At 46.9% G+C, this 17456-nt stretch overlaps 2 protein-coding genes across 9 annotated transcripts in view; one reads left to right on the plus strand and one right to left on the minus strand.

Moving 5' to 3' along the window:
* The window catches only part of MYO1D (myosin ID), a 350471-nt gene extending 346898 nt beyond the window's left edge, over window positions 1-3573 (minus strand). For all 5 annotated transcript variants that reach the window (XM_019927106.3, XM_019927108.3, XM_019927107.3 and 2 more), the window contains exon 1: window positions 3441-3573. In XM_019927106.3, coding sequence (XP_019782665.1) covers window positions 3441-3535 — 95 coding nt within the window. In that variant the 5' untranslated portion in view covers window positions 3536-3573. The remainder of the gene's footprint in view (window positions 1-3440) is intronic.
* On the plus strand, window positions 3440-15861 carry LOC109548635 (histone H2A.N). Of its 4 annotated transcripts, none has more exons than XR_012328627.1 (4): window positions 3440-3556; window positions 4952-5170; window positions 5279-5386; window positions 13824-13931. XR_012328627.1 is itself a non-coding variant. In XM_073797757.1 (4 exons), the coding sequence occupies exons 3-4, from the start codon at window positions 12862-12864 to the stop codon at window positions 15812-15814; spliced, it is 510 nt and encodes a 169-aa protein (XP_073653858.1). In that variant the 5' UTR covers window positions 3440-3556; window positions 4952-5170; window positions 5279-12861; the 3' UTR covers window positions 15815-15861. The 4 variants fall into 4 exon arrangements, 1 of the variants encoding a protein (XP_073653858.1); XM_073797757.1 differs by lacking the exon at window positions 13824-13931 and adding an exon at window positions 15467-15861 and having other exon boundaries at window positions 5279-13023; XR_002174788.3 differs by lacking the exons at window positions 5279-5386; window positions 13824-13931 and adding an exon at window positions 15467-15604.
* Window positions 15862-17456: the final 1595 nt, after the last annotated feature.

Below are 17456 nucleotides of genomic sequence, written 5' to 3' on the forward strand. Positions count from 1 at the left end.
AACTGAAACTCCTTCTCAGATACGCTAACTCACACTAATCCACATCATTGAGTCTTGCCTCATCCAGACCCTCAGGCACAGACACATGCCTACATCAATTTTTAAAAATAATAACAGTAAGGGGAAAGTGACATTGATTGTAGCAGATGTCTAAAAATAAAGCTTTTACCCAAGAGAGGAAAAGAAAGCCAGACTAGTAGCAAAATAAGAAGATAATTCTAAATGGAAAATGACACAAAAGCTTAAAAAAAAAAAAGTAACCGAAACATTCCTTTTTTTCTCTCTCTATAAAAAATGTCACAGTGGGTGCTACTGTAGGGAAAATTAAAATTCGGTTTGGATGACACAGACCCCTGAAACTGTAGCTATAAATGCCTAAATGCATGTCACAGACCATAAATGAAGGAAAGAGCCAGATAGACAGCAGGGGACAGGACATTCCAGACGGGAGTGAGAGGAGAAGCCGCAGCTTGGGGAAGGCAGCAATGATGGAGCACGTGCGCACATACCCACTGTGAGATGAAATACACTCAAATTTCGCCTCTATACAACCATAAATATACACCCCGTATGGACCAACCACCCATATTCCGGGAGATGAAAACATTACATGACATAGCAGCACCTGGACCTACAGTGGGTTTGTGGTCACCTTCTGCAGAGGGACACAGATATCCAAGGGTCCACACGAGCCTTATAGGAAGGCTCATACAGCTAAAACACTGGAACAGTCTGGAGGAACAACGGGCTGATGGGAAATTCCAACTATCAGAGAGCGGCCTGCTTTCCACCTGGGTCATCAGGATTTACAGCTGGGGAGGAGGCAAGGACACTGCTACCCTTTACGGCTCCTGGGAACCAACCCCTCCCAACTTATAAATAAACCATGAACAATCACTGAACCCGTGCGCTGAGACTTGCAGCCAGTTCGCAGAGTGGTCGAGTACACACACAGGTGAGACACATACAACATCCGAATCTTGATGGACCTGGTGATTGGGAATAAAGGTAGACCTAGAAACCTGGGCATTAGCCAAGCGTCATACTGATGAGAGCTCGCGATTCCTTCCACAACTCCCCAACACCCACTCCTTCCCCTCCGGACAACTTATTCACGAACACCCAGAGTCAGCTTTTAAGCTCCACTCCTCTGCTTGGCCACTTTATCCACCTGGAACGTTCTCCACCTACACAGATCCTACCCATCCTCTGCAACTCCTCTCAACCCCTCCTCTCCTCCAGATGGTGTTTCTGAGCCACCCTAAGGCATCTCTCCCTCTGCTAAACTTCCAGAACAATTAGGTTGTACAATTACTTGGCAAAGAATCATCTAAGCTCTACAAAGCTTAACTTTTCTGTTGTTTTCCTGACCTATTATTTAAGTGGATAAAAATTTTCACCTTGCTCCCTGTCTTCATAAACATGCCGTGTCTTTGAGAGGTAAGGACACATCTGATGGTTCTTTGGACCCTCCCACCTTACCTCCTAAAGTACCCTGCATAATTAAATTGCAAAATTCTCTCCTGTGCAAAGTTCTCTTCTGAGCTAAGTTAGGCTCACATTAATAATCTTTCTTAAGAGTCAAGCCTCGGGCTTCCCTGGTGGCGCAGTGGTTGAGAGTCCGCCTGCCGCTGCGGGGGACGCGGGTTCGTGCCCCGGTCCGGGGGGATCCCGCATGCCGCGGAGCGGCTGGGTCCGTGAGCCGTGGCCGCTGGGCCTGCGCGTCCGGAGCCTGTGCTCCGCAACGGGAGAGGCCACAGCAGTGGGAGGCCCGAGTACCGCAAAAAAAAAAAAAAAAAAAGAAGAGTCAAGCCTCACAAGACTTTGCAACCAATGATATGTGAAAGCAAAAAAAGAATGTAAGGGCAGAAAAATCTTGGAGATCATTATTTTACAAATTAGGAAACTCAGACGCAAGGACTGGCTCAAAGTCGTTTGTGGTAGGTGGGTGTAGAACTCCGGTCAGTGCCTCTGCTCCTTACTCTGGGACATAATGAAGCCTGGCTAAGAGCAGATGCAGACTATGGGGACTGCAATTTTGAAGATTAAAAAAGTTTTTAAAATTCTTAAAGTTAACAGGAGAGGGCTTCCCTGGTGGCGCAGTGGTTGAGAGTCCGCCTGCCGATGCAGGGGACACGGGTTCGTGCCCCGGTCCCTGGTGGCGCAGTGGTTGAGAGTCCGCCTGCCGATGCAGGGGACACGGGTTCGTGCCCCGGTCCGGGAGGATCCCACATGCCGCGGAGCGGCTGGGCCCGTGAGCCATAGCCGCTGAGCCTGCGCGTCCGGAGCCTGTGCTCCGCAACGGGAGAGGCCACAACAGTGAGAGGCCCGCGTAAAAAAAAAAAGAAAAGTTAACAGGGGAATTCATACTGACAAGTGGGATTAGTTAGGCACCCAAACCGAGGTTAAGATTTTCACTTTTAAATTTATGGAGCGATATTTAAAACCTACAAGAAATGGAGTCAGAACTTCCAGGAAACACCTCCCTCCCCAACTCAGTTATTTTGAAACTCCATTTACTGTAATGTTTTCTTTAAAAAAAAAAGTCAAACTACTTTAAAGCTCTGCTTACATATTACTCTATCAGGAGTGAAATAATCCCATGTAGAAGTCTTTCTAAAACAAACTCGTCCTGGAAGCCCATCTCGGGGCGTTGAGTTGTGACTACATTCTCAAGGATGTCAGTAACACAAGGGTTCCATCCACAACTCCTTGAAAAAACTGAAACCATGAATGCCTTGTCAAATTCAGACAGTTTATCTTGGCACTGGCGAGCAGAGCAGTCTCTTCGATGTCTGGAAACGCGTCTAATTACGTTCAGAGAGTAACTAAAAAATAGCCAGTGTCCCGGAACAGACAGCTCAGGGATCACTCCATAGCGTCCTGAATGACGCGATGGAACCACGCCAGGAAAAACTAAAAAAAGAAGACGAAAGCGAAAAAAGAAAAGAACCAAGTGTGAAACCACGATGAGACCCTAGCCTCTCTCCAAAACAACCCTCCAGTCTTCCCTGAGCCTTGCGGCCGCCACGACTCTCCCGAAAGTTTTCATTTCCCTCTACTCTTGTTTCCATTAGGTCACCCGGCCCGCCCACAGCACTTACCTGGGGCAGCGCACTAGCTGCCTGGCCCCAAGCGCTGCCTCCCCCCGACACCCCCCTCCCCCGACCGGACAGCACCCAAGGACACCCCCTCTCTAGAAGGCGCAGTCCTGGAGCTCGGCACGCCCCTTGCACTCCAGTGCGGCCGCACCCCAGGGCGTCCCCTCCCGGGAAAGCTCAACCATCGAGCTCAGAGGACCCCGGACACCCCAATCCGGCCGCACTCCATCCCTCGCGCTCGGTGCACCCCCTACACCCCCAATCCGGCCGCACCGCAAGGGCGCCCCCTCTCGGGAAAGCGCAGGCTCGCAGCATTGCGCACGGCCGCTCCGCCCTCACCTGAGCCGAAGGTTGGCCATGAACTCGGGCATAGAGACGGTGTCCATCAGCACGAAGTCCGCCTTCCCGAACTCCAGGCTCTCCTGCTCCGCCATGGCGCCGGCGCACGGGCTCAGGTGGGCGCGGACGGGTTCAGGTGGGCGCGCTCGGGCGGCGGGGGCGCGCGGCGAGCTCGGGCGGGGCCGGGGCGGGGCGCGGGAAAGGGGGCGCCGCGGCGGCTCGGCGGGACGGAGGCCGACCCGCTGCTCCTCGGCGCGCTCTCGTCCGGCGCGGCTCACCCGGCAGTTTCCGCTTTTCCCGCGGCGGCTGCCCGGCGCTGTGGGGGAAGAGACAACGAGACGGAGACGGCGGCGGTTGGTCCCGCCTCTGGCCTTGTCTGGCCCCGGCCCCGCGGCTGCCCGCCCCACCCGCCCCGGCCCGGCCTCTCCGCCCCGCCCCGCCCCCCCGGCCGAGGAGCCGCCCCCGCGGCGAAGGCCACCACCTCCTCACCTGGGCGGCGCGCACGCGCGGGGCGGCCGGCGGGGGCGCGCTCCGGGCCGGGCGGAGGCGGAGGGGTGGCAGCGCCCTCTGGGGACAGGCGCTGGGAGCTCAGGGGGGCGGTACCGAGGCGTGCGAACGTAGGAGGTGGGTGGAATCAAGTTTCCAGGATTGCCGCCTCCGCCCGGGCTTGGTATATGCCAACAAAGTTACGAAAGTGTCTTGTGGAGCTTCTCGCGTGGATAATTCATTACGATTCTGTCACCCTGCTGCGAAGCCCTCTCCTGCTCTTCTGCTCACATCCTTTCCATCCTTAAAATGATGGTTCACGCTCAGACTGAGAGTAGTAATAATTAACACGTTGGGGGTACCAAAAGTGCCCAGAGCTTTTATAAGGGCCTTAGAGAACTTAAGTAACTTGCGCACGGCTACCTAAGTAGTGGGGAAGCTGGAATTTCATCCAGGTCATTTGACTTATGAGCCCCAGCGTTTAGCCACATGGCACACTGCTTTCCTTCTCCAGTGTTCCGTGATCCATTTTTCTCTTCCACTCACCTGAGCATGTCATCAAACATTACCTTATATTGTTATTAAGTTTTTCATCTATCTATGTATCATCTCCCTGGGATAACTGTAGGCTTCTTGAGCATGGGACCATGTCCTGAACTTCTCCATATCCCCCTTGACACACACCAAGGAGTCTGGTGTAGTGCCTTGCACATGTACATATGAAATGCACAATGGCTCAATGGAATAGAATGGGTTTTAAGTGGTCTCCAATTTATAGATACATTGGTTGATCTTAGAAAATTCTTTTGGAACCGAGACTGCATTTTCTCAGTGAAAATCTATTATAAATGGCTTTCTAAGGCAGCTGCACCTCTTCAGTCGTGTGTTTCTATTAGGACCATCTTCTATTTCAAAACCTACCAGGAAATCTAGAAGCCCCCAAAGACATGGCTGGACTCCTAAACTATGGCTGACTGTGAGATGCGTTAAGCCAGACCTAAGGACCTTGCTCACGTTTGCTTCAGCTTCCAACAACCCACCCTGGCCAAGAGAGAGGGTAAGACAGCTTGATCACCTCCTGCATGAGCACGTCCGCCATGAGAAAGCCACCCCAGTCTCTGTCACAGGCAGAGATGAGTTGCAGTCTGACTACCATTAGCAGCTCTTGTTCTTCAGAAGACACCTCTCTGAATCTCAGTGTCCTCGTTTGTGGAATAAGAACTCCGGTTTAGATACCTTCCAAGGTAGGACCATCCTTTGCTTGGGTCAGTTGTGTGGGTGGGTCAGTGGCTAAGTGGGTGATTGCGTAGAGTATGGTACATTCCTAAAATGTTTGCATTGGTATGTTTTAGTATACAATAAAACTGAGTTTCAAAAAGAAAAGGAAGAAATCTCAAATTCTGTGCAATTTAGAGCAACCAGGGACCACACTCATTGGAAACGATTATTGGAAGATGGAGGTAGGTATATCCCCTGGGTTGTTAGGGCAGAAGCAGTTGTCCAGTGGGTAGGATCTATGGTGGGATGCAGTTGTGGTTTTCACATGGGCAAAGCAAGGAGACTCCTGTGTTAATCAGTGTCTTGTACAGGAGCCCAATGTGTAAAACATATACACAACATATGCAAAGGGTAGTTAATCAATTTAAAGTGCAAATTAGTATAAAATCAGGCATTGAGACCAATGAGGCTCTTTTGCTGAACCCAAATCTGTCCAGTGGGGCTGTAGGAAAATATTAACTATTGGTGTATAAAGAATATATGGAAGCCTTTTTTTTCCAGTCTTCTTGCAACTTTTCTATAAGTTTGAAATTATTTCAAAATATAAAGTTAAAAATCAAATAATCTAAAACTGTTCTAAAATTTTAAAAGGTTTATTTTTAAGAATCACATTGTAATAATTTTTTCCTATTTTGGAAGAAAATCTGAAAAAGAATACACACACACACACACGCACCTGAATCACTTTGCTGTACACCTGAAACTAATACGACATTACAAATCTACTATACTTAAAAGGAAAAAAAAAAAGAGAGAGAGAAAGCAATCATGTAACACTTAGAAATGAAAGTCACATTGGAAGTTTGCAGACATTCCAGAACTGGAAAACCAGCACACACCTTGAAAGCTCTGGTACAGACTATCTATTCACTCTGGTTGTCATACATATGCTAGGAGATTATAAACACTAAAACCAAAAATAATTCTAAAACCAAACATAATTTCAACAATTTCTATTTAAAATATGTTTTTATAATTTAGATGAAAGAATTTCATGTTTACCTTAGTTGTCAAATATGCCCCAGAGAGAGTACAACCTGTTCCATGCCTGAAATTCTCTTCCCTCTTGTCCTGCCTCTCATCCCTGTGGCCTAGCTAATTTCTGCTCATCCCTCTGCTCTCAGCCTCAACATCACTTCCTCCAGGAAGGCTTCCATGATCTCCTAAGTCAGAGTTGGCTAAGTCCCTGCTCTGTGCCCCCACAGCACCCTGGAAGTGTCATCCTCGTTACAGGCTGAATGCACTTTAACAAACCTATTGTCCATCTATCACATTAGAGTGTCAGGGCCATGAGTACTGGAAGCTGTGTCTGTCCTGTTCTTGGATGTAGCTCTGGCCCCTAGTAGCACAGGGCTTAGCGTGTGAAACTCTTAATAGACGCTTGCTTGATGAAGGAATAGGGAATGATCTGTGACTCTATGCGTTATGTAATGTGAGTTTGTAAATCCACCCTTGTTGGTAGATTTTCTGCATTAAAAGCCGTTCATTGTGCAGCGTTTATCTCATTCTCATCTCCTGCCCCTGCAGGCAGGTCTCAGGGCTGTGTTCACTTCTCTCTTGGGGCCAGGCCTGCATGCTACATGTTCACACTGAACAAAAGCTGTTGTCCGAAAAACCCGTCTGCTGTTGACACCAGCTGCAGAGGATCTGTGCTGGGTTCTCCCTAAAAAATCAACTCTGAATTTTCCACAGCAAATATTTGCTCCCATTCTTCTACTTTCCCAGAATGTTTCTGGGCTGCCCCATCCTCACTCTCTTTACCAGGTGCGTTGTATCTGGGAAGATGGCTCAGCCTAAATCCCACAAGACAGAAGCAGGAAGGCCAGGAAGAACATTGTCACAAGGCATATTCAAAGGGCATTTTATAAATTTATTGTATAAGCCCCAATTATTCTAGAGCAGAAGTAGAAAGGCGAATTTATGTTGCAAAATAACTTCATAATGCACTCACAACCATATGGAAATGATATAGAACCCTCTGCCTTAGATATTATCCAAAACATACATCCTCCTCTTTCAGGCCTAAGGTTGGATTTGAACTAAGAATGATACATCAAAGACAGCATATATGTTCTCTATGGTTTCTGAAGCCTACATTTTTTAGAGTAAAAACAGACCCAACAGTTGTCTCCCTGGTGTCACTGATGACTTACCCACCTGTGGACCCCTCCCCCCACCCACCCCCAACTCCTTCACCCCTGCCTTTCACTCTTTAGACATCTCACAGCACAAAGGAAAGGGAATTTTCATAGCAGAGGTCACTGTCATAAAGTAGCCTGAAAGCACAGAAAGTGACTTAAGAAGCTCACCTTCTCACCTCTAGCTATTAAAGACAGAGGGACGGTGGACCAACTGCTCAAGACCTGGTTCCGGGTTCTAGGAATTTCTTGCCCGCTGTGCCTGTGGTTCAGCTGTGCTTACCTGTGACGATGCTGAGTTGGGGACAAGGATCTTCCCTTAGCTCTTTGAAATGGCTGATACTACAGACAGAGCTACTTTTTTTTTTTGGCGGTACGCGGGCCTCTCACTGCTGTGGCCTCTCCCGTTGCGGAGCACAGGCTCCGGACGCGCAGGCTCAGCGGCCATGGCTCACGGGCCCAGCCGCTCCGCGGCATGTGGGATCCTCCCGGACCGGGGCTCGAACCCATGTCCCCTGTATAGGCAGGCGGACTCCCAACCACTGCGCCACCAGGGAAGTCCGACAGAGCTACTTTTAACATAATCAACCTAAGCTCAGAGGAAGTTGGGAGATAGCAGCTGAGGAGGGGGAGGAGGTGGAGGAGGAAGAAGAGAAGGAAAGGGGCTGCAACTGCCAGGGTCTCAGGGCAGCAGGTGGATAGTAACAGGACACTGGTTTCCAATTCTTAGGTTTCATTTCCCTTGATGAAAACACGGGAACTTTCTCTCCCAGGACAAATGTCTTAAGCACACATGCAAAACAGTTTGCACATGGACTCCCCTGATCCAGGCCCAGAATGACCTGTCTGTGGATCCCAAGTTAAGAACCCCTGGGCGGAAACTAACACACCATTGTAAAGCAACTATACTCCAAAAAAGATGTTAAAAAAAAAAAACAAAAGAACCCCTGGGAATTCCCTGGTGGACCAGTGGTTAGGACTTGGTGCTTTCACTGCTGTGGCCCAGATTTGATCCCTGGTCTGGGAATTAAGATCCCGCAAGCTGCGAGGTGCAGCGAAAAAATACATTAAAATAAAAGAACCCCTGAGCTAAGAGGGGGATCACACCACAGGTCCTAATCATTGGGGAATGGAGAAGAACTTCAGCAAGCCATCACTGTCAGTATCCCGTGAGTCACCAGAAAAGGGCCGTCCCAAGAGCACGTCCCCCGGAGCTGGCACTGGAGCCACATTGTTTAAGGCCTCAGGAAAGACAGGGTCAGATGGTAGGGGAAGAGTGCTTATCGCACTGAGTTGGAGTTGGCTGTCCAGGCAAGTCCCTCGACTCGCTAGGACAGAGGCCATGCCCTACTCATCCTTTTATCTCCAGCCCTCAGTCTGTGCCTGATGCCCCTTAGATACTTCTTGAATCGAGTAGATGAATTAATTAGTGAGTTAATTTATTTGTAAATGGGGATGTGTAGATGTAGGGTTATATTTCAGGGAGCATGTGGCATTTCTCTGTGCCCTATGCCAGAAAATCAATAACTCAAGCTATTCTGGCCATTGGAAGGGGTCCTAGAGCTAGAAAATTTGGGAGTGTGATAGGATCCCATGAGAGGGAAAACACATCCACAATCAGTTCATGGATTGAATCTTGCATCTTAAGGCAGGATGTCTCAAATTTTAAGGTGTATAAGAATCACTTGGGATCTTGTTAGAAATGCAGTCTCAGGTCCCACCTGAGTAGATCTTAACTCACTGAATTGCAATCTGCATTTTAGCAGGATCCCCTAGTGATGCTGTTGCAGCCAGACTGTAGACCAGACCTTGAGTAGCAGGATTCTAAGGAATCCTAATGGCCATGTAATCAAACATATGTACCCCTTTACAGATGGGGAAAGTGGGCCCCAGGAAGAGCTTCTGACTTTGACTAGGTTGGTAGAGCTGAGACCAGACCTTACAACTTCCGATTTGGGTAGTGGATTGCTTCCACTATCCAACATGAATACTCACTTGTAAGACGGTGCGTGTGTGTGTGTGTGTGTGTGTGTGTGTGTGTAGTAAAGAAAAGGGAGAGCAGCAGCCTAGATCTCCCCTGGGTAACCCCAGGACCTCCCTACCCCATTTCTAAGTGGGAGGCTGATGTCCTCCTTTTCCCCATTCCCCTTGTTCTCTTCTAAAAGCTTGGAGTAGAGGCTAGAGAAAATATTGCTGGGGTCAGGAAAAGTCCAATTCCTTTCTTCCCTCCACCTGACAGAATAGCAAGTAGTTAGTACAGATAACATCCACCATTAATATTTGATTAGTATCCAGAGAACTGACATTGCAGGAAGAGTGTGACATCATACTCAAGGTGACATCTTCTAATCTGCCTCCTAGACCCCATCTCCTCCTGCCATTCATGAGAAGCTTCTCAACTGGTGAGCTGCGGCTGTATTCATCTCCTAGAGTTAAGATCATGAAATAAGATGATGTTAAAGTGCACAGTGTGACCCTCTGACTTTATCCAGTCAACTGGATTCATTCTTCAGACTACCTAGAGGTAGAATACGATGAGCAGTACTTCTATCCAAATTCTGACAACCTGAACTCTAAAGAAATGACACAGGGAAAATTTTTAATGATTTAAAAGTAGAATGCATAAAACCCAGGAGACCTCAGAGGCCATGTGATCAAGTATCCCACCCAATGCCTGAATCCCCTCCACCATATGCTATTGAATACAATGCCTGGATCTACCAGGCATTTGACTCATTAGGCCTCCTCCATGCCATGCCGGTGTCTCCACACAAAAGCGGGCTCAACACCCTTTCGCTCCGTCTTACTCCTGAATCACTGCACAAACTCACTCCGTGCCCTGTACGTCAGCCAGCTCCCAACACTCCCATCCTCTGCCCCTGTTACTCATAATATGTATGAACCTGGTTTGCCCTTTGCATCTTCTGTTCCACCAAGAGAGGACCAGACTGAAGTGAATTGTAACCAAGGAGAGGAGCCGGGGTCATAGCCAGTTAAGGAAGGGCCTCCTGTTTTTCTTGAGCTGACCTGCCTTTTAGAGTTTCTATCCATAGAACCCTAACACTATTTTCTCTGATCTCTTTGAGCTCTGCCTTCTCAACGTTAAGTTCTGTGTCTGACTGCTATCTATTTAGCCCCTCTGTACAGAATAGCCCTTCAGTTCAGAGTAGCATTTTTCCCATACTCAAGAGGCGGAGGTAGTACAGTGGTACCCAAACTTTAGATACCTGTACCGGTGGTGTAGGTTAGGGGTTGGGGGGGGTCTTCATTTTAATGAGCAGCCCAAGGGATTCTGCTGCCAGTGGGCAGGGGGCCTAATTTAGAGAAATATTGATGGGAATTTTGATGTCAGACATATTGCAGCTCAATTCCTAGTTCTGCAACTTACTACCTGTGTGACCTTGAACATCTTACGTCATCTTGATAAGCCTCGGTTTCCTCATCTTTGTTAAAGAGATGATAAAACCCATCTCTGAGTGTTAAAACCATGAAATGAGATGACGTCTATAAGGTGCTTCGTATCAGTCAAGGCAGGTAGCAAGCACTCAATGAATATGAGCTAGCATGCCTATTAGCGTAATTTCTTCTTTTGTCTTCAGGATAGGGAAATTATTAGCAGGTAATCATTGATTTCATGTCCTTTTCAGCAGACTGAGATTTCTAATAGATGTTGGTGCGTCTTCTGATCACGTTTTCCTCTGAGTCTTGTGATGCCTATTGGTAATTTATCACCATTTCCATGCATAACCGTGGACCTTACACTTAGCAGGGGATCAAAAGTCGCCGAATATTTTGCATCGAGAGAATGCCATCTGGCTAGGCCCTCTGTGCTACATTCCCATGGCAACACCACATCTGTTCTTCTCACGCTTCCCCCAAATGCTCTCCAGCATCTTGACATTATGGCACTGATTCAGTTCCCTCCTGGCCCGACCCTTCCCACTGCCCGGTTCCAGTGAACAGCGCCATCCCACAATGCCTTGATGATACCTGCCCGTTTTCATTTACTTCTTTGCATTAAAACGTCCAATTCACTTCATCATACAATATATGCTCTAGGCATAGATTATGTTTTAAACGGAGAAATAATGAGAGGAAGCTGGTGAAATGGGCGGAGGAGTTGGAGTGGTGGGCGGGATGTGGTTTTGACAACCAGGTAAGAGGGAATCACTTTTTCCTTTCACAGAAGGGTTCAGTTTAGCTTCCGTGGTGGTGATCAAATGATTAATTCAGAAGAATTGAGCCTACACTATGGATAAGTTACATTCCAAGTTCTCCATCAATGAATGATACACATAGCGACTGCACAGAGCACACATGGGTAATTATAAGGGTCATGGGGCTCTGGTGTTCAGGTCTGGAAGGTGGTAGAGTGTGGGGTTAGAAGCAAAGGCTCAGGGGCTGATTCTGACACTTATGCACTGATGTGACATCAGGCAAGTCACGTCAGCCCTCTGAGACTGTTTCCTCTTCTGTAAAGTTCAAGTACATACATCTTACCTCGTAATATTGCTATGATAATTAAGTGAGATAAAGTATGTTAAGCACCTAGCATGGGGTCCAGGACATAGTTAGGGCTCAATAAATGTAAGCTGATAGTACTTCCTTATTCACCAGTCCCTCCACTGGGACTTCAATACGGCTCATAACCAGGTGGGAGGGGAAAGAGTGTTCCATTCTGGTCCTTTTTATCTTTTGAACCCTGGTTCTCTGGTGTCCTCTTATCTGTTGGTTCATGTCAGGCTGGTCACGTCCTTGTAGCTGAGCTGATATACTAATTGCAGGGAGTTCACGGCCTCTCTATCTACAGTTTCTCAACCTTCAGTCTTGAAGGTACAGTGACTTGCTGGCTTTCCCATCCAAGCTTTGTCTCCTGAGTTCCTAATTGCATTTGAATAACCAGGCACACACTTGCCTTTCAAGAGAGACGTTTCTCTCCCAAGGCAGATAGAAATTCATGGGGCCTAAGCACCACATCTCTGAGGAGCTTCTCCAACCCCAGCCACGAATCTGGTGTCGTTGCTTTAGGAAGGTCTTATAGACCCATGAATCCCAAATCTGGCTGGTCATTAGATTCACCTGGGATGCTTTCGAAAAATACAGCTTCCAGGATCCCACTTCTGGTCCTTTTGAATTGAAATTTTCATGGCTAAGAACCATTGTCAGAAGAACACCTGGTGTTAGGCACATACAAAGAATAACTTCTGAAATGAGCATTACCTGGTAAACGGATGGCTGTTAACATCAAACGGATGCTCCCTTTCACCTGGGATAAGAGCCAAAGAACACATGCGTTTCCCACCTCATGCTCCTTCGGGAGGGTAACACAAGCTGGCTTTAGACCCTATGTCTAATATCTCTTGAGGACTCTGAGAGCCTTCATCTCTTGCAAATGCAGTCACTAATGACTGATTTTATTAGGAAAGAGTGTCTTCCAGCACTCCCTATAAAACCTCTTCAGCGCTGCCCTTGCCTACGGCCAGTGCTCTGAGCTAGAAGTGTAAAGACAAGTCTTCCACATGCACTTCATTTGCTTACATGGCCTACGGTTCCCTAAGAAGAAGCCCACAATTTATATCCCAGCCAAAGAGAAGGATGGGTGGGCCAGCTCCACCTCTGGGAAGAAGAGGAGGAAGAAGAAGGAGGCATATTTTAGTTACATGGGGAAAATCCTAAAGCAAGTGAGTTGGGACTCTCTTTATGCAAACTGAGAATGGCCAAGACAGGTATCATGTTAGTGGCCCTGGGTGTGACCTTGACTTCAACTTCTGGTGCAGGAGTCCTTCCTCACACGTTGAGTTCCTGAAAAGTTGGTTGCAAAACAGCTGCTATAAACTGGATCTGTGAATGGCTGCTATCTTCTCCTACTTGCCTTTCTCTCTGTTGGCAGCAACTCTGAACACCTGAGCCCTTGGTGTCTCCCTTTCTTGTATCTGTTGACAGCTAATCTGTTAAGTGATTCTTAATTGCCCTCCCCTTTTCCTGCAGAGAGGGGATTCACCACCTCGTCTGTTCTGTCGCTTTGAAGAGTTGCAAATAGCAGGTTTTCATTAAATGGTCATCTATATTATACTTAGAAATTTCTTTCAGTAGGTAGGCACTCATTCCTTTTTCCTGCCCACCCAACAGCTCACCCCATGGCATACAAATTGTAGAAAACAAAATCAGGAAAGTCTTCCCCTTCAAGAGAAGCTATGGGGAAGACAGGAAGGAGATTCTCTGAAAGATGTGTTAAGGCTTGATTTGGGATATTACTTCTTTTTTTTTTAATTTTTATTTTATATTGGAGTATAGTTGATTTACAGTGTTGTGTTAGTATCAGGTGTACAGCAGAGTGATTCAGTTATACATATACATGTATCTATTCTTTTTCAGAGTGTTGAGTAGAGTTCCCTGTGCTCTACAGCAGGTCCGTGTTGATTATCTATTTTATATACAATAGTGTGCATATGTTAATGGGATTTTATTTCTTCGTGCCCAGGAAGCAAGGCTGAGTGCTCATGTCTGTAATTGTACCGAAGCCCCCTGTATTCCAGTAGTATCGTTTGGAATCTGTTGTTTATTCTGGGAGAAGAAGGAAAAATGGGATTAAGGAATGACAGGAGAAGGAGAGAAGGTGTGTGATTCAGAACAGGGTTCTCAACCACAAGCACTGTTGACAACGGGCTCTGGGCAGTTCTTTGCGTGGGACGCTGTCCTGTGCATTGTGGGGTGTTGAGCAGAGTCCCTGGCCTCTGCCCACTAAATACCAGTAGCGCCCTCCCTCCCAGTGTGACCACCAAAAGTGTCCACAAATAATGCCCAGTGTCCCTCGGAGGGCAAAATCAGCCCCCCGTTGTGAGCTCCTGCAGGAGATCCTACATTTGGCTGGAAAGCCCTTCGGTGGGAGTACTTGAACTAAGAATTCTTCTGAGCATTAGTTTTTCCTTGGCCTGTCCTTAACCTTGTGGGTCTAGCAGGCCGCCCTGCTTCTTCAAGCCTCCAAAGGGTCAGGTCCGTGACCTTGGGTCAGCCTTTCAGGGCGCTGCGAGGATAAAACCAGAGGTCGGTTGGATAAACATATTGAGTGCCTAAGTGCCAGCCAGACCTGCTGCGGGAGCTCAGATGAAAACGATGAGGGCTCTGTTGTAGAGGGGCTCACGGTCCTGCTGTGTGTGTGTGTGTGTGTGTGTGTGTGTGTGTGTGTGTGTGTGTGTGTGTGTGTGTTGGGGGGCGCATTGAGCAAATACCTGTAAATTATGAAAACCACGAGGAATGTTTAGAATCCCACCTCAAACCTTTCCTTTCAAGAAACTGAGGCCCAGTGTGGGTCTATGACTTGCTAACATGATGTCTCGTGCTAGTTAGGATTAGAGCCCAGGAGGGGTGATTCTCAGGGCAGCGTTCTTTGGACTGTTTCTGCTGCCTCTCTAACTTCAGACGAGGACACTAATGACATAGGCAGTGTGTGACACAGGCTCTGAGAACAAAAAGTGCTCTGGTCCTCAGTGGGGGGATTGTGTGGAATGCAGATAAGCCAGAGGTGCCACTTGGGGAAGAACCTTAAAGGATGGATGGGATTTGAAAGGTGGAGCTGGGTGCAGGCATGGGAGGTAGAGGTGACAGATACACAGTGGCATGGGGACCAGAAAACATAGGGACACACCTGAGGAAGAGCAAGTATTCCCAGCTTGGCTGGAGATCCTGTTGGCACAAGGCAGTAAGGCAGGAAATTAGAAAGTGTTAAATGCTCACTAATATGAATATAGAGTGTGAAAGTATACTGGAAGCTAAAACTATATTTTCCATCTTCAGAAGGTGCCGGATGTTAACTCTGCTTCTATTAGGAAAAACCATGGCGCAAAAGTTGAAGTGACCAGAGTTAGTTTGTATTATCCAAAGGTTATCTTTCTCACATACCTACAAATTCCCTTCCCTCCCTCTTCCTCAGAGAGAGCTGACAGGTACAGTGGCCTAGTTTCCTTCATCACATCTCTACTGTTGTCCCTTTGGGTGGGTCGTACGTTTCCACGGACACATGAATCCACAGAAGCCATGGGTACTCGGGTACTGGGTTGGACCATACGTTCCTGACTATGGGAGCCTTCACTTCTCTGTCTCACCCTTATGCTGTTTCTGTCCCAGACCCACCCAGACTTCAGTGGGTGCTCCTGGATCTTGGATGCACTGGGAGCTCTGGAGGATTGGTGGCTGGAACAGGTTAGCCTGGAAGCGGTTAGACTGTCCCTCTACAACCACAGAAGAACCGTCACCAGCAGAGAGATCCTTGAGGCAGTCAAGCAGAGATGCTCTCGGAAGAGCTTGGGAATAAATGAAGTGAATCTGAATGGCCCTGTTGTTGAAATGATTACACTTGTCAAACAAAATTGGGTCCGTTGGAGGACTGAGCTGGAAGATGAAGTATCTGAGAAGAACCTGCTGCAGTGGTGGTCTCGGTGTGACACACCTGGTCTCTGGGTCTTGCATTTTTAGCCTCCGACTTAATTTGTGAAACTAGATAAATAAATAAAGGAAAGGCACTTTCTCTTGTGTGTGATGCTTGCTTATGGTTTTTAACGTTTTTTCTTAAGCGCGCATCTGCCCTGTTTTGAGCTTACCTATTGTATTTTTGGGCACAATTCAACATGTCACACTGTGGACTTACCATCGCTCCCCCCACTCCAGCCCCAAGGTAGGGGATGCTGCACTGATATGAACTGAGGATTTCTTTTCTTAATTTAAGCACCCCTACCTTTACTTATGGAAACTAAAAAATAAAGGGAAAAGGGGTCTGTTTGCTCTTTGAGTATAACACCCATGACGTTGTTTATCTATATAGCACCTAGCATAATAGCATGTATGTAATAAGTGTCAGTCATGTAAAAGCTGGTCCCAACCATGGAAAAACCAATTATAATAGTAGTATAAAATACAATAATTTAGGAGCAGAAAGAATAAATGGGCTGATATATTTTATTTATTTTTATTTTAATTTTATTTTTTTACATCTTTATTGGAGTATAATTGCTTTACAATGGTGTGTTAGTTTCTGCTTTATAACAAAGTGAATCAGTTATACATATACATATGTTCCCATATCTCTTCCCTCTTGCGTCTGGGCTGATATATTTTAGACATTGTGGTCTGGGAAAGCCTGGGTATGTGACATGAAGGAAAAGAAGGGGGGAAGGATTTGGGGCTGAGGGAACAGCATAAGCAAAGGTCCTGAGGCCAGCAGGAAAGCTTTCAGCTTGTTAGAGAAACTAAATGAAAGTCAGGGCAGCTGGGTTCTAGTAAGCAAGAAAGAAGTACATTAGGAGATGAGGTTGGAGAAGAAGCCCGAGTCACGCAGGGTTGGTTTGTTATTCCAAGGGCAGTGTGAAGCTGCTGAAGGATTTTAACTAGGGAATTGACATCTTGTTTAGGTTTCTGTTGTTTTTAGTTGAGGTTTACCACACAGTAAGGTGTATAAATCTTAAGCATACCTCAAAGTTTTACATATGTATGTTTATATATACTCAGAATAAGATACAGCACCTTTCCTTCACTGTTGCTGCCGTGTGAAGAATAGATTCAGGAGAATGTGGAAATGGGAAGATTTGTTCGAAATGTTTTGCATGAGTTTAGTGGAGGGATGATGGTGGGCTGCTTGACGGTAGGTAGCAATGAAAAGAAGTGAGGAGATTTGAAATAGAATTTGAGATCAAATCAATAGAAGTTGCTAATGGAATGGATACGAGGAGTGAAGGAAAAAGTGATGGTTCCTAAGTTTAGGGCTTGAGCAGTGTGGTGGACAGTGGGGCTGGTTATAGAAATGAACAAGGCTCTAGGAAGGAGGACAGGTGTTTTGGGAGAGGTGTAAATTGAGATTTGCATTCCGGACAGGTTAAGTCTTAAATACCTGTGAAACATGCAAATGGAGATGTCAAATAGGGAGGAAGGACCAAAGATACAAATTTGGGAATCAGCATAAAATAGCAACATATACATCAGCAGGAACGGGTGTGATTACCTAGGAAGATGGGATAAAAAGGAGAAGAGAAGACAATTCGGACCAAGACCAAAGAAATTCTAATATTTAGATTCAGGTAGTGGAGAAAAGACAAAGGAAACAAAGGGCGGGAAATGTGAGAAA

Source organism: Tursiops truncatus, chromosome 20 (assembly GCF_011762595.2).
Source record: "Tursiops truncatus isolate mTurTru1 chromosome 20, mTurTru1.mat.Y, whole genome shotgun sequence".
In the NCBI taxonomy this organism is placed as follows: Eukaryota; Metazoa; Chordata; class Mammalia; order Artiodactyla; family Delphinidae; genus Tursiops; species Tursiops truncatus.